The sequence below is a fragment of the Carcharodon carcharias genome, chromosome 15 (assembly GCF_017639515.1).
Source record: "Carcharodon carcharias isolate sCarCar2 chromosome 15, sCarCar2.pri, whole genome shotgun sequence".
In the NCBI taxonomy this organism is placed as follows: Eukaryota; Metazoa; Chordata; class Chondrichthyes; order Lamniformes; family Lamnidae; genus Carcharodon; species Carcharodon carcharias.
This window is the reverse complement of record NC_054481.1, coordinates 56,951,948-56,972,477: the sequence shown is the minus strand read 5'-3', so window position 1 is coordinate 56,972,477 and position 20,530 is coordinate 56,951,948. Positions and strand designations below refer to the sequence as shown.

Here is a 20,530-nt window from a genome sequence, read left to right as displayed (position 1 = left end):
ATCCCTTTTGATTGACTAATATTTCTGGATGACTAAGGGTGCCTTGATTGCCATTTACGTGCAGTATATGACTCCCTGTACTAGTGGCAATTCAGCCACTGCAACAAAAATGTGAGTCCTCTGGGTCTGACCGGCTTAATCAGTGTCAAAATAACTGTAGTAAAAACAGAAAATGCTGGAAAATCTCAGGATGTCTGGCAGCGCCTCTGGAGAGAAGAAGAGAGTTAGCATTTTGAGTCTGTATGACTTTTTCAGAGTTGGAGAGAGGTAGAAATGCTTTTTATCAAAATAGGTGTAACTGGCTGCTTTGGCAAACATGACCTCCACCACCTCAGACATGCATTTGTGGGCAGCAGATTGTGAAATCTACAGATATCACCAGCAGATCCTTGAAAGGAACCAGAGGTGAAGAAATTCAGGGCTGTGATGACTTTGGCAGCCAATGGCAATGCATGCTAACCTGGCCCTCTTGGAAGGAGGCAACAGATGGCAGCGATGACCTGCCACGAACGCCTGAGCCTCCTGAGTCACTGTTGCTCTCTTATCTCAAAGAAGCTGATCTTCTGCCTGTATACGCTGTGCAGGGAGTATTGCCTTCTTTGAGCTGCAGCTCTGTGTTCGTCACCTCTGACCTGTGCAGCAGCTTGTGGCTGCAGAGAAGGCAGCCAGTGTGTTGTTGATGCTGGTATAGATGCTCCTCTTGTTCCTCATTAAAGGAACATGGTATATCTACATAAGCTTCTCCAAAGCTGCAGTGAAGGCTGAAAGCAGGTAAGTGCAGATCAAAGTGAACAAACTCCCAGCTTGGTGAAATTACTTCCAAAAGTTGGAAATCATGTATAAGGCAGTGAAAGCATGCTCTCAGAGGAAGTCCTATAAGCATATGCCTTCCCCGTATGCAGAGCAGCAACTATGCAGATCTCCTGTTTAAAGGCTTTACATCCTGTCAGTTTTATAGATCAATAATCCTCCCCCACACCATGCTCTAGCCTTGATGACGCTGGCGAGTTACACAGGTACGGAAAACCTGTGCACTGGCTGTTAAAGCTAAAATTCTGGGTTAAAGCCATTATTTGAATACTTAAATATTTAAATAACTGACCTGACAATGTTATGAAGGCTTTCTGCACATCGTGGAACATGACCTGGTAAATAAATACCAGAAATAGGTGGGATAATGTCAGGCCTCTGCCACTTCAATGTTTTTCAGGGATTTACTTCTCTGCCTACATTCAACCCTCCCACCCCCATCAAAATTTCTGCCCCAAAAGTCAGAACATAATACCCAAAGTGAGAAAAGGCCACTTAATTCATCTAGTGAACTTCATCCACATCAGTGTGTAAAAACACATATTTTCATTTCTGTTGAGCTGTTGTAAAGAACCTATCTTTTTATTTCTGTTGGACTATGGATTAAAATTACATTGGCTGCAGTTTGAAAGACGTGTCCACTGGAACAGTGTGAGGTAAATATACAATGTTGCTGTCCTGGAACATAGTGTGCCATGAAAGGCAGGATGGTACCGAGGAGGAGTCTAGTCTAATAAGGAACTGCCTGAGGCAACAATGTTTTATTTGGCTCCTGACCAGGTGACCAGGGTTTGAGAGAGAGCAGTGCAACAGAATAGCTCCTAACCTGAAAGGGAAAAGACCTAAAACCTCTATCTCCTGTGTATGATTCCAGTAATCCTACAATAATAGTTAGTTGGCTTTTTCTCCTCATATCTCTATAACCTGCTCTCTCTTTGAAAATCTCTGTCAAGAGGAAAAGGGAAAAAACACTGTTAGAAACATTGGAAGGCAAGTGCTCAACCAGTGAACTAAAGACTGAAAGTGCTGGAAGACAAGCTTATGTCATCAACAAAGAACTGAAAAGAATTTGGGAGACATCAATCAAAATCAACCCATCGAATCTTGTACTTTGGAATTCGTGCTATTGAACTGTTTTATCCCACCCTTAAAATCCATGCTGTGTGTGTGTCTTGTATATGTGTGTATAGGGATTTAAGAAGAGGTAGAGTTTAGGTTATAGAGTTAGAAATTAGCAGTTCATATTTCTTTCTTTTGCCACTAGTTAAAGACAATTTGTTCAATAAACAGTTATTTACTTATTACGTTTACAAACCTGGTGCTTGTATTCTGTTATCCTAAATTAAACAATTAGGTGGGTTGATCATACATTTTCACATTTGTCGCGGCTCGAGAAGCAGCAAGGCTTGGTACTGCAGTGCACTATCCCCAGTGAGTTGTAACAAAGTTTGGGGGCTCAGGTCCGGGATATTTTGGAACAAAAGACAACAACGATTTGAATGCAGATTTAGTAATAAAAGCTAAAAGGAAACACCAGGTTTGTACTATCAAAAATAAGATGGCACTGGAAACTACTAAAGCTTTCCTGCAAGTGGAAGAGGTGTCCCCGGATGATTTTACAAGGGATCTCAAAAGCCAGGTTAATTGAATTGGCAAGTAAATTAAGAGTTGGATTGCCTGCCGAAGCTAGGAAGGCAGAGATAATCAAAGAGATGGCACAGCATTTGAAATTGGAAGGAATACCTTAGAGATCAAGTTCTCCAAGGGGTGGTTCATTGGAATGGGCTCAAATTCAGTTGCAAATAAAAAAAAATGGAACTAGTGACAGCAGAAAAGTAAAGAGAAAGGGCATTTCAAAGGGAACAGGCAGAAAGGCAGGAGAGAGAAAGAAAACAAGAAAGGGAATTAGAAATGCGAAAACTTGATCCCCAGAGGGAAAAGTTAGCAATGGAAGAGAGAATGAAAGAAAGGGACAGAGAGTACCAGCTTGAAAAGCTGGATTTTAAAAAAGAAACATCAGATGCTGAGGAAAGTTCTGATGATGAGAAAACCTTTAACCTAAAACCCAGTGGGGATATGTTTAAACTTGTACAAGCTCTTCTGAAGTTTGAGGAAAGAGATATTGAAGTATTTTTTATTTCATTTGAGAGAATAGCTAAACAGATGAACTGGCCAAAGGAAAACTGGACATTGCCCATGCAGAGCAAATTGACAGGTAGAGCACAAGAAATTTATGCTTCACTGTCAAGTAGGTTTCTAGGGATTACGATGTGATGAAAAAGGCTATTTTGAGTGCATATGAGTTGGTCCCTGAAGCATACAGACAAAAGTTTCAAAATTTAAGGAAACAGCCTGGGCAAACATACACTGAATTTGAAAGGATTAAGCAAAGTAGTTTTGCTGAGCATTGGGATTTGAAACTACCTGTGAAGTTCTCAGAGACACCATTCTCTTGGAAGAATTTAAAAACTCCCTACCTTCTAAAATAAGAACCCATGTTGAAGACCAAAGGATTACAACTGCTAGACAGGCAGCAGTAATGGCTGATGATTATGAGCTGCTCCATAAAACTAAACATTTTTTTCATCAGCCCCATAAATTTGAAAAGGATAGAAAGTTATAGAGTGAAAGGAAGGCAAGTAGCCAGGGTAAAGAATGGAGAGCTGGGAATACCTTGAGATTCCCCTCCCCAGATCAGGAAGGAAGGTACTGAGGGTGGAGGTGAAACTCGAAGGCCTAAGCATTTCCATTTTAGTAAAGTGGGACACATTTGTTCAAATGCTGGAAGTTGCGAGGGAAGCCCATGGGACTTATTGGAGTTTGTAAGAGCGAAACCGAAAAGGGAACTCAAAAAGAAAATGCCACGGACCAAATTGCAGCTTTAACCACAAATAAGGATCTGGAGATAAACGCTGCTGTGAATGCAGGTGAAATGAATAAGGTAGATGAGAGATATAAAGAGTTTTTGTCTAAAGGAAAGACAATCCCTTTTTCATCAAATGATGCAGCTAGACCCATAACTATATTAAGGGACACAGGAACTACTCAAACTCTTTTGCTGAAGAAGGACCTAATTTTCCCTCCAGAGTTCAATTAAAGTTAAAGTGTTGGTAAATGGGATAAGTGGAGAATATATCCTGGTTCCATGGTACAAAGTGTGATTTGTTGTCTGGATCAGTAGTTGTAGGAATGGTTAAGAAATTATCCATGGATGGAGTTGATTTACTCCTGGGGAATGATTTGGCAGGAGTGAAGGTTATAGCTTCGCCCATACTTATGGAAAGTCCGAGAGGGGCTAAAGAGACAGAGAAGTTACAAGAACAAGCTTTTGGTATTTTCTTCATTGTGTGGTGACCAGAGCAACAGCTAAACCAAATCAAAGTAATACTGCGAGCAGATGTTAGAGTAGCCAAAACTTTCTTTAAGAATGAGGATAATTCAAAGGAAGTGTTTGGCAGGTCTTCATTAATCGAGGCTCAGAAAGCAGATGCAGAGTTAAACAAATTAGCACAGTCCACTCATACTGAAGCTGAGACGGAAGGAGTTCCGGAGTGCTATTACATTAAAAATGGAGTTCTGATGAGGAAGTGGGGACACCCTCACAGACCTGCAGATGAGGAATGGACGGTTGTTCATCAGATAGTGGTACCGCCCAAATATCGTAAAGCGATATTGTGAGTAGCACATGAAATTCCAATGGCAGGACATGTAAGAATATGGAAAACCCAAGCATTGATAAACAGGTATTTTACCTGGCAAAAATATCATAAGGACATAGTACAATTTTGTAAAACATGTCATACATGTCAGGTAGTAGGTAAACCTCAACATGTAATCAAACCAGCACCTTTAATACCCAAAACAGTTTTTGAAGAACCTTTTGAAGAATGGCATTACTAGATTATGTAGGACCATTACCCAAAACAAAAGCAGGACATCACTATACTCTTACAATCATGATATGACAACCTAATTTCCAGAAGCTATTCCTTTAAGGACAATTACAGCTAAGGTGGTAGTGGAAAAGTTAACTCAGTTTTTCACTCGTTATGGCCTACCAATTGAAATACAATCTGACCAAGGTTCTAACTTCATGTCTAAAATTTTCCAGGACATTCCAGCAGTTTAGGTATCAGACAACTAAAGTCTACCGCCTATCACCCACAGACACAGGGAACTTTAGAGAGATACCATCAGACTCTCAAAACCATGATTAAGACCTATTGCCATGAATACCCAAAGGATTGGGACAAAGGATTAGATTTCTTAGTATTTGCTACCAGAGATTCTCCAAATGAATCTACTGGATTTAGTCCATTTGAATTGATCTATGATCATGAAGTAAGAGGTCCATTAAAAGTGATTAAAGAAAAGTTCTTAAAGCAGAAAGCCGAATCCTCCATGTTGGATTATGTGTCCATGTTTCTAGAAAGACTCACTGGAGCATGTAAAGTAGCATGAGAAATCATGAGATTTTTGGGAATGTGTGGGTTTTATCAGATGTTTGTGCCTAACTTCAGCACATCAGCTGTACCTCTCACCAATTTGTTAAGAAAACAGGCAAAGATAATAAGGTCAGCAGAATGCCACACAGCCCTTGAAAAGCTAAAGGCAACCTTAATAAAGGAACCAATGTTGGCCACCCCTGACTTTACCAAATCTTTTAAAATGGCAATTGATGCTAGTGATTTGGGGGTAGATGCAGTCCTATTACAAGATGATAAACCAGTGGAGTACTTTTCCAAGAAACTAATTCAATATCAGAGAAAGTACTCTACAGTAGAAAAAGAAACTCTAGCATTGTTGTTGTCTCTTTAACACTTTGAAGTTTATGTCAGACACGATAACAAAGAAACAATAATCTACGCTGACCATAATCGGCTGGCATTCATTGAAAAGTTTAAAACTCGAAATGCGAGACTGTTTAGATGGAGTCTATTGTTTCAACCATTCAATGTAAAGATTGTTCACATTGCCAGTAAAGATAATGTGATCACTATTACATTGTCCCGGCTGTAAAATACCAAAATAAGTTAAAGGGACAAGAAATGCTGAAGATTGTATAAGATTGTTTAAGGGGGAGGAAGGATGAATGGAAGTAAGTCTCATATTTTGTTGTCCATGTATCACATACTTTGTGGTGAAATGCATTTTTGAAATGGTGTTTCATCTCTTTAAAGGGTGGGGACATGTAAAGAACATATCTTTTTATTTTTGTTGGACTGTGGATTAAAATTACATTTGGCTGCAGTTTGAAAGACATGTCTACTGGAACAGTGTGAGGGATATATAAAATGTTGCTGTCCTGGAACAGAGTGTGCTATTAAAGATAGGATGGTGCTGAGAAGGAGTCCGATTGAATGGTGAACTGCCTGGCAACAACGTTTTAATTGGCTCCTGACCAGGTGACCAGGGTTTGTGTGAAAGCAGTGCAGCAGAATAGCTCCTAACCTGAAAGGGAAAAGACCTAAAACCTCTGCTTCCTGTGTGTTTAAGATTCCAGTAATCCTACAATAATAGCTAGCTGGCCTTTTCTCCTCATATCTCTATAATGTGCTCTCTCTTTGAAAATCCCTGTCAAGAGGAAAAGGGGAAATTCACTGTTAGAAACATTGAAAGGCAAGTGCCCAACCAGTGAACTAAAGACTGAAAGTGTTGGAAGACAACCTTGTGTCATCAACAAAGAACTGAAAGGAATTTTGGAGACAGCAGTCAAAATCAACCCATCATATCCTGTATTCTGGAATTAGTGCTATTGAACTGTTTTATCTTACCCTCAAAGTCCATGTTCTGTGTGTCTTGTATATGTGTGTGTGTGTGTGTGTAGGGATTTAGAAGGGGTAGAGTTTAGGTTATAGCGATAGAAATTAGCAGTTCATATTTCTTTCTTTTGCCTCAGGTTAGAGACAATTTGTTCAATAAACAGTTATTTACTTATTAAGTTTACAAATCTGGTGCTTGTATTCTGTTAACCTAAATTAAACAATTAGGTGGGTTGATCAAACTTCTTCACATTTGTCGTGGCTCGAGGAGCAGTGAGGCTTGATACTGCAGCGTAATATCCCCAGTGAGCCGTGACAAATGTATGATTATTGCAGACTGTACATCCTACATTCACCTCTGTGGATCTCAGCTTAATTGACTCTTATCTCAGACTCTATACTGCATCCTGTGGGGACAAGGTTTAAAAGAAAATAAATTGCTCAGAACTTGTTAATTTTGTGCTTGTACTCTCTAAAGAAAGATTTGTATTTACATAGCACTGTTCATGATCTGAAGCTGTCCCAAAGTGCTTTACAACTAATGAAATACTTTTCAATATAGGAAACATGCCAGCCAATTTGTACACTATTAAGATCCCACAAACACCAATGTGATAATATTTTTAGATGTTGGTTGAGGCATAAATATTGGCCAAGGCCCAAGACACCAGAGAGAATCTCCTTGCTCCTCTTCGAAATAGTGTCTGGGGTCTTTACTTCCACTTGAGAGGGCAGACGTGGCTTCAGTTTAACTCAGTGCAACATTCTATAGTATTGCTTTGGAGTGTCAGCCAGCCTAGTTTTTAAATCGCAGTCTCTGGGACTTGAACCCACAAATATCTGGCTCAGAAGCAAGTGGTACAACTGAGATACAGCTGAAACTCTAATTCTGTGTTCATTGTCCAAATCAAAAAGCTGGTTTACTTCAACATATCTATTCGGTTCCATATTTTAAAGGCCAGCAACATGCCTCAGCATATGCAGCAGAGGTTTTGTTGTGCTGGCCTTGGTAGCTCAACAGTGGGCTGGGAGAAAATCAATGAGGACTCGGTCTTAATTGCTCTCCAGTGATCCCTGCTGGAATGGGCACAGAGACCATTTTAAGTGTCCCAGTTGCTGCCTCGGTTGAGTTCTGCAAACTCAGCATAGGCCAGGATGAAACTTGGAATTTTCCTGGTTTTGTACAGCTCTGTATAATGTCACCTTGTGCCTTTACCCAGTAAGGAAGCCTGCAGATCTAAAGCATTTCAGAAAAATAATTGTATAAATTAAATATTTGATGATAACTGGTTGCAAGTTATGTTTGTTGAAAGCTTATGAAGTGGACCTACATAGATTATAAAGGGGAAACACTAGTCTCACTTATGTGACAGCCATGATACCTCACTTCTCCTCGTCATTCTTTTTTGGTTCTTTTGTTCCACAGTCATATACTTTAAATAAAGTACACTTCAACACATCAGTTCCACACTCAAAACACTAATAATATTGCTCTTCTATTTACAAATGCTGACCTGTATTGTTCCAACATTTTCTATTTTTACTTTTGATTCCTTCCTACCTCTTTGTTCTTCTCCTCAAATTCCTTGATGATTTTTACTCCTTTTTGCTGGTTATCTTCAACTGCTTCTTGCAGGCATTCCAAAAAATGTTCTAGTTCCTTTTTACGTGTGTCAAACCCTTTAAGGCCGTAGTGAAAGAGTTTCTGGCAAATGTTGGTGAACTCAGCCTTGTATGTGGTAAATCGTCAAGGATGCTGTCATATGTAGATTATAAAGGATGTAATATCGCAGGCTGCATTTTATTTTCTAAAGTGCAACTTTTGCCCATAATTAATTGCCTTATATTTTCTTTTTTTCCCCTTCTACATGTTACTGTAATCATGCTGCACATCTTCCAGTATGTGTGGAGCTGGTTATGTTGCTAATGGTATGTTAATTTTATTATCGAGGTTAAGGATGCGCAGGCATAGGGCATTGATAGATTAAATACCTTGAACACATATAAAATAAGATTCCCCTTTTAAGAACTGTAAATTTAATTAGTTTATTTGTTAATTTTGTTTTATTGGCTCCTAAAAGGGCGTATAAAGAAAGACTGTCATGCCCGGATCTCCCTAGAGAGGGAGCATGCAGTGTCTGCCAGTACGTTTGAGGCCTTCTACTACCAGTGGGCATCTCAGGGAGTGCATCATCATCCCGGGAACATTATTTTAATTAAATTAATTAAATTAATTAATTCATTTCCTTTTGAAGTTTTTTTTTGTGTACAATGCCCCTTTAAGGGGCTTTCAATTAGTTTATTAGTTAATATTTATTTATTGGTTTTGAAAAGAAAGACTCATGGACCATTGAAGGGATCGTTCATCCTGACTGCCTGCCTTTCTTCCATGGTTACGTCTGCACCCGGGTATCCCTGGATTGAAAGCATGTAGTGTCCACCGGTACACTTGAGGCTTTCTGCAATAGGTGGGCGCTTAAGGGGCTAGAGTGCTTCATCTCCCCCGACAAAATATTATCTTAATTTGATAAGTTTCCTTTAAAGTGTTGTCTTTTTGTTACAGTGGCCCTTTAATGTGCTGTTAACTTGTTTACTAGTTATTGTTTCAAAAGTGTATAAAGAAAGACTTGTGGACCATTGAGGGGATCATTCATCCTGACTGCCTGTCTCTCTTCCATGGTTACATCTGCCCCTGCATGCCCCTGGAGAAGGAACATGCGGTACCTACGGTGACCAGTGGGTGCCAAGAGGGGCAGGACTGCATCATCTCCCCCAAAAATACTATTTTAATTTAATTTTGAGAAAAACTTCCTTTCGTTCTGTTTTTATTACAGTATCTCTTTAAAGGGGTAGTTTATTAGTTAATTGGTTTATTTAATTGCTTTATTTAATTTCTCAAAAGAATATAAAGACAGACTTATGGAGGTCTTGTGGTGCAGTAGGTAGCTCCCCTGCTTCTGAGCCAGATGCTCCGGATTCCAAGTCCCAACCGTGACTTGACGGTCAAGGAAGATGCTTTCATAATGTGGCCAAACAGGTTGATAATCAAGCTGCAAATCCTTCTACCACATGCCTTTGGCAGGCATTAAGAGCAGGAGAGATTCCTGGTCAACCACATGATGGAAAGAAAGTTGGAACTTCTACTATTATTATCCATAGCTCCAGACTATAATATGAATGTAAATGTGCATGTTGTCACAGCAACTGGGACTCCCTGAGTGATCTGTAACACACCACCACTGTCTCTGATACCTCCTCAAAAACTCAATAAGGTTAAAGCAAGCAAGATTTTATAAGGAAAGACTTGTGGGTCATTGGGTATCGGTTAGGGAGGAGGCAACATATGCAATATTGTCTTCTGTAAATAAATCTAGTATTAAATAAAAAGATTGGTGTCTAGTTTCCCACTACACCATTTGGTTTCAGAATGAATCAACATCTGTGTGACAAGAGGGCCTCTTGAGCAACTGAACCAGTATCAATAGATCATTTATTTCAGGTATAACAACTTTTTAAAAAACTCCTCTCCCTGGGACATGTTTGCTAATCGCTTTTCACACTTTGGGTGGGATTTATTTGTTCCCCACCAGGAATGCTTTGGGAGGTGTGTGGACTATCTAATCAGATGGGAAGGTGTGGGTGGAGAGCCCTTTGCCTTCCCAACTCATCCCGATCAAGTCAGGGATGGAGACGATAAAGGTCAGCCTTCCCGTCCAGAGGCCAATTTGTTGGTCAGTTAAGGGCCTCATCCCCCTGGTATTCTTCCAGCAGCTGTGGGGATTACACCATGTGGTAAGGCCAACAGGTATACCCTGGCAAATCACTGCGGGCTCAGAGGTGGGCCCTCATGATTGGGCAGTCTGTGCCCAATAAGGGCCCCACCAGTGGCAAGGGTCATCCTTGCTGAAAGAGCCTCCCCTCCCCCTGTCGCCAAAGCCTCCTTGACTGGCCCCACCAAGCCTGCCCCATTCACCTGCCTTCTGCGGCCTGCTCCGTGATTGCTGTTCTGGGGTCTGCTGCAAACCCAGCAGTGGCCCCTGCTCCTGTTGCGCTGCTGGCACAGAAAAGCTGATGGCCATCTGATAGGCTGGTATCTCTTGGAGGAGGGATCTTTGATGGCAGGCAGTAGACTGCCTGATAAACATTGAATTGATTTTGTCTCCATCTGGCATCCATACACACCCATTTCTCATGAGGATCTGGAGATAATAGGAACCCTGGCTGATTCTCTCCTCCCTAACCCAGGGCACAGAGACATTCCCAGCCTCAGCTGAGTCAGCTAACTCAACACAGAATGATTATAACATGTGGTATTTTCCTGTTCAGTAAGGCTTGGCTCTTCCCTATCTTAACCAGTTACCAGACTCTAAAATTGAAGTTTAAGGAGATGCTGGTTTATTCTTAAATTTCTAAATGTTCAAAAAGAAAAAAAGCCATGCATTTCTATAGCGCCTTTCATAACCCGAGATATACCAAAGTACTTTACAGCTAAAGAAAAGTTTTGAAGTGTAGTTAGTTGTCATGCAGCAGTTAATTTGTGCCCAGCAAATTCCCACAAACAGTGTGATCATGACTAGATAATCTGCTTTTCTAGGTGTTGATTGAGAGATCAATATTGGCTCAGTTAATTCTTTTCCAACATAAAAAATTTCACCAGTGGAGACTTCCACAATGGCTCAACAAGTTAATCTAATCAGCAGCTGAGTCATATGACTCAATTGAGTATGAATGCAGAGCAACAATACAGGCACTATGATTGCTTTCAGCACTCCTGATTAGGGAAGATGCAGTGATGCCCTATGGAAGTTGAGGTTGGTTGTGGACAGGATTTGGCTCCAGGAATTATTTTGGTGGCATTGGGATTTGCTAAGCACCTGTGCAATATTGTTCTGTTTTTTGTTATTTATTCATGAGATGTGGGCTTCACTGGCTGGACCAACATTTATTGCACATCCCTAGAAGCCCTTGAGAAGGTGGTGGTGGTGATCTGCCTTCTTGAAACAGTGCAGTCCATGTGGTGTAGGTACATCTACTGTGCTGTTAGGAAGGGAGTTCCAGCAATTTGACCCAGTGACAGTGAAGGAACGGCGATATATTTCCAAGTCAGAATGGTGAGTGACTTGGAAGGGAACTTTCAGGTGGTGGTGTTCCAATGTATTTGCTGCCTTTGTCCTTCTAGATGGTAGTGGTTGTGGTTTGGAAGGTGCTGTCTAAGGAGCCTTGGTGAATTGCTGCATGCATCTTGTAGATGGTATACACAGCTACTACTATGTGTCGGTGGTGCCAATCAAGCGGGCTGCTTTGGGCAGTGTCAAGCTTCTTGAGTATTGTGGGAGCTGCACTCATCCAGGCAAGTGGGGAGTATTCCATCATACTCCTTGGGGAGTCAGGAGGCGAGTTACTCGTCGCAGGATTCCGAGCCTCTGACCTGCTTTTGTAGCCACGGTATTTATATGGCTAGTCCAGTTCAGTTTCTGGGCAATGGTAACCGCCAGCCCCCACCCCAGATGTTAATAGTGTGGGATTCAGTGATGGTAATGCCATTGAACGTCAAGAGGCAATGGTTAGATTCTCTCTTGCTGGAGATGGTCATTGCCTGGCACTTGTGTGGTGCGAATATTACTTGCCACTTGACAGCCCAAGCCTGGATATTGTCCAGGTTTTGCTGCATTTGGACATGGACTGCTGAACATTGTGCAATCATCAGTGAACATCCCCACTTCTGACCTTATGATGGAAGGTAGGTCATTGATGAAGCAGCTGAAGATGGTTGGGCCGAGGACACTACCCTGAGGAACTCCTGCAGTGGTGTCCTGGAGTCGAGATGACTGACCTCCAACAACCACAACCATCTTCCTTCGCGCTAGATAAGACTCCAACAAGTGAAGAGTTTTCCCCTCGATTCCCATTGACAGCTTGGCTAGGGGTGCAGCAAGTTCTGGAAGACAATTGGAGTACTATTGCTGGAATATTGTCATAGCTTTTGCAGTATCCAGTGCCTTCAGCTGCTTCTTGAGATCACGTAGAGTGAATTGAATTGGCTGAAGACTGGCAGCTGCAGACCTCCGAAGGAGGTCGAGATGGATTATCCACTTGGCACTGCTGGCTGAAGATTGTGGCAAATGGCCTTATCTTTTGCACTGGACTCCATGTGAACCAATGTGTCTGGAGTCATATGTAGGCCAGACCAAATAAGGACGGCAGATTTAGTGAACCTGATGGGTTTTACATCAATCGACAATAGTTTTACGGTCATCATTAGACTTTTAATTCCAGATTTTTATTGAATTCAAATTCCATCATATCCACCACTGGGATTTGAACCTGGGTTCCCTGAGCATTACCCTGGGTCTCTGGGTTACTGAGATAAAAGCAAAATACTGCGGATGCTGGATATCAGAAACAAAAACAGAAAACGCTGGAAAAACTCAGCAGGGCTAGCAGCATCAGTGGAGAGAGAAACAGAGTTAACGTTTCGAGTCCATATGACCCTTCTTCAGAGCTGAAGAGAAGTGGAAATGTGACCGCCTAACCACCTCCTCTTCACCATGGACGTCCAATCCCTCTACACCTCCATCCCCCAACAGGATCGTCTGAGGGCTCTCCACTTCTTCCTTGAACAGAGGCCTGAACAATCACCATCCACCACCACTCTCCTCCACCTGGCTGAACTTGTTCTCTCACTGAACAATTTCTCCTTAAACTTGTCTCACTTCCTCCAAATAAAATATGTGGCTATGGGTACTCACATGGGTCCCAGTCATGCCTGTCTCTTTATGGGCTATGTGGAACATTCCTTGTTCCAGTCCTACTCAGCCCTCCTCCCACAACTCTTTTTCTGGTACATCGATGATTGTTTCGGTGCTGCTTCATGCTCTCGTCTGGACCTGGAAAAATGTATCAATTTTGCTTCCAATTTCCACCCCTCTATCATCTTCACATGGTCCATCTCCGACACGTCCCTTCCCTTCCTTGACCTCTTTGTTTCCATATCTGGTGATAGACTGTCCACCAATATTCATTACAAGCCCACCAACTCCACAGCTATCTCAACTACAGCTCCTCACACCCTGCTTCCTGTAAGGACTCCATTCCATTCTCTCAGTTCCTTCGCCTCAGTCGCATCTGTTCTGATGATGCCACTTTCCAAAACGGTGCTTCTGGCAAGTCTTCCTTCACCGAAGTTTCCCTTCACTGTGGTTGACAAGGCCCTCAACTGTGTCTGACCCATCTCCTGTGCCTCTGCCCTCACACTTTCTCCTCCCTCCCAAAATGATCATTTTTACCCCACCAGCTTCCACATTCAAAGGATCATCCCCCACCATTTCCACCAACTCCAGCGTGGTGCCATCACCAAACACATCTTCCTCTCACCCCCACTGTCAACATTCCATAGGGACCATTCCCTCCAGGACACCCTGATCCACTTTTCCATCACCTCCAACACCTCATCCCCTTCCCATGGCACCCTCCCATGCAATCGCAAAAGGTGCAACACCTGCCCCTTTACCTCCTCCCTCCTCACTGTCCAAGGGCCCAAACACTCCTTTCAGGTGAAGCAGTGCTTCACTTGCACCTCCTTCAATTTGGTCTACTGCATCTACTGCTCCCACTGTAGTCTCCTCTACATCGGAGAGACCAAACGCAGACTGGGTGACCGCTTTGCAGAATACCTCTGGTCTGTCCACAAGCATGACCCAGACCTTCTGGTTGCTTGCCATTTCAACACACCATCCTGCTCTCATGCCCACATGTCCATCCTTGGCCTGCTGCAATGTTCCAGTGAAGCCCAACACAAACTGGAGGAAAAGCACCTCATTTTCCAAATAGGCACCTTACAGTCTTCTGGAGTTAACATTGAATTCAACAACTTCAGACCATGAACTCTCTCCTCCATCCTCAACCACTTTTTAAATTTCCTTTTTTCTACATTTTTATTTTTTATCCACTTATTTTTATTCACTTATCTGTGGTTTTATCCCTTTTATCCCATTTTCTATCATTTTTCCCCCCACTACCACCCCCTCCCCTCCTCCACAAAGCCATCTGTTATTTGTTCCATGTTGTTCTTTCACAGAATACTATCCCTGCTATAATCACATTCTGCTTTCTTACCTTTATGCCACTATTAGCACCTTTTTTAGCAATATTAAATATACTAATACTAAATATTACCATCAACACTCCCTTTGTTCTTCAGTTTATGACATCTTTGTCAATCCCTCCTTTATCCTCACCTATCACTGGCCTTCTATCCAGCTCCACCTGCCGCCCTTCCCCCTCCCCCCCACCAAACATCAAATTTCATCGCATTTCCACTTCTCTTCAGCTCTGAAGAAGGGTTATATGCACTTGAAATGTTAACTCTGTTTCTCTCTCCACAGCTGTTAATAGACCTGCTGAGTTTTCTGTTTTTGTCCCTGGGTTACTAGTGCAGTGACAATACCACTAATCCATCACCTCCCCTTAAGTGTGACTTTGTGAAGTAAATCATCAATGAAGATGGAACAAATGTAATAAGGTCAGAGGTGACAACAGTGCTCCATTAATGTGCTTAATACATACATGACACTTGCAAAGGGATATATTTCCACAAATTCTGGCACTCCAGGTAACATTAAAAGCTTTGGTGCTTCAGGATCTTCTGAAAACATAACGTTAAATAGACCAGGTCCATTCAGATATTCTACATAGGCAGCCTGAAATAAAGAAAGTAGTTATTAAATCAAGAAAAACTTGCTCCAGAACAAAATGTGCTGTGGCCCAATTCTGAGCACAACTTCAAATTCCAATGGAGTGATTAGAAAATCACAGAGCTGTGCAAATGTTTACATTAGCAATCTGAGTATTCCTCACTTGTAGAGCAATTCTAGTACATTGAAAAATGCTTACCTCAACTGAGCAATAATACAAAAGCACTAGACCACTTTGCATGTCCTGTGTGCATAGTCTGTGGGCAGGATTTTTACCTCGTCGGGCGGGCCCGGGAGTGGTCATGAAGCCAACTGCCACCTGCAATCGGGCCCAGATATCGATTTCACGCTGGCTGGCCAATTAACGGCCAGCCAGCATGAAAGGCGCACTGCAATGCTGAGAGCTGCTGGAAAGGGGGGTGTGGGAGGAGGGCAAGCACAATATTTTGGCATGCACAAACTGAGAGCTCCTTTGAGGCATAGAGTTGCTTCAGGAAGCTGAAGATTTTTAAAAACGCAAATAAAGATTTTACAAATGTTAAAAATATGTCCCCGCTCATGCGACTCTGTCACATGAGCAGGGAGATGTTATAAATTATATTTCAATATTTTAATTTGATATTTAATTCCTGTTGGAAACCTCATTCTGTCCGTGGATGAGGTTTCATAAAAAATAGAAAGACCACCTGGCCATAAGGTTGGAAGGGCAGCGAAAAATTACATTCAATTGTGACTTTAATGCCTGAATGACTTAACAGGCTTGTTAATTGTCGACTGAAATATCGTGTGAGTGCACGATGACGCGGGATGCTCACCCGAAGTCATCGCACATCATTTTATACTCGAGTGTGTTGACCGCACGCCCGCCTGCTCAGTGAAAAATCCTGCCCTATGCTTTGTTCAGATTAACACCATTTAACACAATGGAATTAATAAATTATCTAAATTATTCATTTATACAAACTTGGAGATATCTCAGCTCTGAAGAGGAGTTATACGGACTCGAAACGTTAACTCTATTTCTCTCTCCACAGATGCTGCCAGACCTGCTGAGTTTTCCCAGCATTTTCTGTTTTATTTGGAGGTTTCTCAAACTGTTTCATCATTGGATCTCTTTAGTGTAACATTTTCATTTTCTACATTTTGATTTTTACTTTCAATTCTTCTCCCGATTTTTTTTTTCCCTTGACTGTTAATATAGGAAAGTTACAAAGGGAAGATTAGAAAGGAAAAAGAGGGAGTAAGATGTATTTCACCTAGTTTTCACAAAGAATGTCGATACTGAAATTCTAGAATCAGAGGTACATTAGTGCAGGTTATTGTTCAAGGATAAAAACAATAACTTAAAGGATTTGACTTGAGAACAAACCAAGAATGTTATTGGTCAGTAACTAACCATACTGTACATTTATCTACGTGACCATCAGTTGAGACTTTTGTAACTAACTGAGCTGACATAGGTGTCACCCTTTCAAGAGTGTCCAAACCAAACTCGTGAGGAATCCAGGCAGAAGTTTGTTTGTCTGATATGAAGCATATTCTCTCCCAATGGGTACACTGCCAAAGACAGTTTATCTACAGATCAGCGGAAGGTGCAGACCTAATGATCTCCAAGGATACTACTGGGGTTTAACAAGTACAGATGTTGGCAAATTTCCCACTGCTCCCCACCCAGGATGCCTACCCCCTCAGTCTTTGGTTTACAGGGTTATCTGGAACTTTATGGAAGGAATCCCAGAAAATGCTGAAAGGTCTGCCCTTCCAAGTTCCATTACAGAATCACATTGATGAGTCAATCCGCAGTGCCCTGGTGTACTGCAGACCCACCTGGCTCAGGTACCAGTTTTTTTAAACCTAGCACAGAGGGAGGTCTTGGTTCTCAAATTTCATTGCTAGACATGTCATCTTGGGGAAATCAAAAGACCTTTTTTCCACCTCCTCAAACTCAACTAGGTAGGCTGGTGGGGGCAGGGTGGGGGGTGGGGGCACGTGGAAGTGAGGGAGTTGCACCTGGTGACCTTCAGAATTTGAATTTCCATTGGAATTAAAGAATTTGCAAATGTTCTGTAGCTTCTTCTGTTATTATAAATCAGAGAAATTCTGCCAAATTGCAGGATTATGCCCTGCAGCAACACTTCTTTAAATACTTATAAAGAATTTTCAGACATTAGTTGGGAAAGGCTATCAAATGCAAAATTAAACAGAAATACTATGGAGAGAGGAGGTCTAAGTACTTGATGATGTTTGGAATTTGTGTGACCACAAGGTATGCAATAATGTAATTGACAACTCTGTCTTCAGCTTCCCACTCTGCATCTCCCCAGGAGTGGAAGTGGATCTGCTACTTGCAGAATATTGCTGTGCAGCAGTTCTCCAACTGAAGGAATGGCAATATATTTCCAAGTCAGGCTGATGTGTGACTTGGAGAGAAACTTGCAGGTGGTGGTATTCCCATACACCTGCTGCCCTTATTCCCTCAGTGATAGAACCTGCAACAGCTTCAGAAGGTGCAGCCAAAGGAGATTTGGCAAGTTGCTGCAACGCATCTTGTATATGGTACACACTGCTGCCACTGTGCATCGATGGTAGGGGGTGTGAATGTTTAAGGCGGTGCATAGGATGCTGATCAAGTGGATTGCTTTGTCCTAAATGGTGTTGAGCTTCTTGAGTGCTGTTGGAGCTGCATTCATCCAGGCAAACGGAGAGTATAGCATCACACTCCTGACATGTGTCTTGTAGATGGTGAACAGGCATTGGGAAGTCAGGAGGCTCCCCAGAATTCCTAGCCTCTGACCTGCTTTTGTAGCCACAGTATTTATAAAGCTGATCCTTAACTGGACCATTGACTGTTTCTGGTCAACGGTAACCCCCAGGGTGCTGATGGTCAGGGATTCAGCAATGTCAATGCTGTTGTAAGTCAAAGGGAGATGGTTAGATTCTCTCTTGTCAGAGATGGTGATTTCCTGCCACTTGTATGGCAGGAACATTGGTTGCCATATCAGCCTAAGCCTAAATGTGGTCCATTTACTGCTTATGTATCTGAGGAATTGTGAAAGGTACTGCACAATTTGCAATCATCAGCAAACATCCCCTCTTCTGACTTTGTGTTGTATGGAAGTTCATTGATGAAGCAGAAAAAGGTTGGGCCTAGAACACTACCCCAAGGGACTGCAGTAGCAGTATCCTGGGGTTGAGATGATTGGCTGCCCCAATAACCACAACCATCTTCCTTTGTGCTCGGTGTGACTTTTACCAGTGAAGAGTTTTACCCGATTCCCATTTACTTCAATTTTGCTCAGGCTCATTGATACCACACTCAGTCAAATGCTGCCTTGATGTCAAGGGCAGTCACTCTCACCTCACCTCTGGAATTGAGATCTGGATCTCAGTGGTCCTGGTGGAACCTAAACTGAGCATTGGTGAGGGGTTATTAAGTAAGTGCCTCCCAACAGCACTGTCGATGACATCTTCCAAAACGTTGCTACTGAACTGTGGGAAGGCATCACAATGGTTTTAGACTCTGTCCTCAGGTAACATCCTCGCACACTCACGGACTTTCTAGTAAATGGCACTGGACAGGGTTTAGGCGTGAAAAGTGCATATGATTTGATTTTTCCCTTTGAGGCTAATTTTAATGCCTTCTTGAACGAGATCAGTTGACCCAAACATTAATCTAAAATAAAGTAACCATGACAAGGAACTGAACCCTTGCTAAGAAAAATACTTGTGTGAAGGATCAGTTGCTGATTGCACTGCTTAATCAATGATACAAGATGTTTGCTTACCTTATGTAAAGCCAGTTCCTCTTCTTGCAATCTGATCTTCTCGAGCTTTTTAAATGTCAAACCTTCTTGGTACACCAAATTCGAAACAGCACCAAGATGCATTTCTAAAGCCATTTCTTTCTTTAACAAACAGAGATTGTTCAATTCTTAATTTTTGCAAACCATATTTTCTTCCCTTCCACTTTCTTTGACCTCTGAGTCAGGTACCATCAATGTCCTGTGTATGTGATAGGTAATTGCTCCCAGGTCTCTGCCAATACATTGTGAAGCTAGATGCCTCAAAATTAGAGATTTGCATTTAAGTAGAACTTTTCACGATCTCAGGATGTCCTAAAGCGTTTCATATCCAATACATTTTTTTGAAGTGTAGTCACTGTTGTAACGCAGGGGGTGTGGCAGCCAATTTGCACAAAGCAAGGTTCCACAAATAGTCATATAACAATGACCAGATAATTTGTTTTACTGATATTAGTTAAGGGATAAATATTTTCCAAGACATTAGGGAGAACTCTTCTCTTGTTTGAAATAATGATTTGGGACTTTTATATCCATCTGAGAGTGCAAATAGGACCCTAGGTTAACAAGTGCCACCTTTTGGATGTGCTGTGATAGTGCAACACTCTTTCAGCACTTCACTGGAGCGTCAGCTGGGACTTTGTGCTCAAGTCTCTGGACTGGAGCTTGAACTCTCAACCTTCTGACCAGAGGCAATAAAGCTACCCACTAAGCAACAGCTGACACCTAGAAAGTCAGGATGGCATTGTCTCTTCCCTTGTGCATAGAGCCAGGTCTGTACCTGGCATCGCTTCTCAGAAATCTGGAATTCTGGGTTGCAGATTTTAACATGTTTTCCCATATTCCATGATCTCTTAGCACAGTCTGTTACATCTCTAATATTCTACATCCTTTCAAAAACACCCTCTAATTTTTCCCCCTTCTCTGTCCTTGTTGTAATAGAGGTGGTGTATAGAAAGCATAATTTACTTATATCAGAGAGTGTTGTTAAAAGTCGAGAATACAGTACGGCTGACTTACAAAAACAGTATTCCTTTTCCTGTTAATTTCTCCTCTCCTTCTTCATTGCTAATAGAAGCTGGCTTTTTGTTGGGGAAATGGGTGCATGATGGCCATCCATTTTGAGCCTAGCCATTGAATGTCAACAGGCTATTTGGTCACAGGAGGCCTCACCATCAAGCCCATTTTTGTCTTCTCTTGACAATGCCCACTCCTGGGATTGTTGGAGAGCAATTAATAGCTGGTACTCTGGTCTATTTCATTCCTCCTTAACAAAAGGCACTGAGGCCAACCACAGTGTTCCATCAGATCAGCTAATTCAGTGCAGTCTGAGGAAAGAACTTTGGCCCTTCTTGTTCTGTGTGGCTCATTTATTCATGGTCTAAACCAACTGAGACATTGAGGAGCCTTTTTCTCTTCTTAAAAAGAGCTATTATCAATTAGAATGGCTGAAATTGTGCTTAGT

At 41.9% G+C, this 20,530-nt stretch overlaps 1 protein-coding gene across 5 annotated transcripts in view; it reads right to left on the bottom strand.

The window, feature by feature from the left end:
* The window catches only part of drc3 (dynein regulatory complex subunit 3), a 64,329-nt gene that overhangs the window by 19,748 nt on the left and 24,051 nt on the right, over window positions 1–20,530 (bottom strand). For 4 of the 5 annotated variants that reach the window (XM_041207087.1, XM_041207083.1, XM_041207084.1 and 1 more), the window contains exons 6-8: window positions 19,051–19,170; window positions 15,159–15,271; window positions 8,134–8,308 (exon numbers count right to left, since the gene is read on the bottom strand). In XM_041207087.1, the coding sequence (XP_041063021.1) occupies window positions 8,134–8,308; window positions 15,159–15,271; window positions 19,051–19,170 (408 nt within the window). The remainder of the gene's footprint in view (window positions 1–8,133; window positions 8,309–15,158; window positions 15,272–19,050; window positions 19,171–20,530) is intronic. The other variant, XM_041207086.1, reaches the window with a different exon arrangement.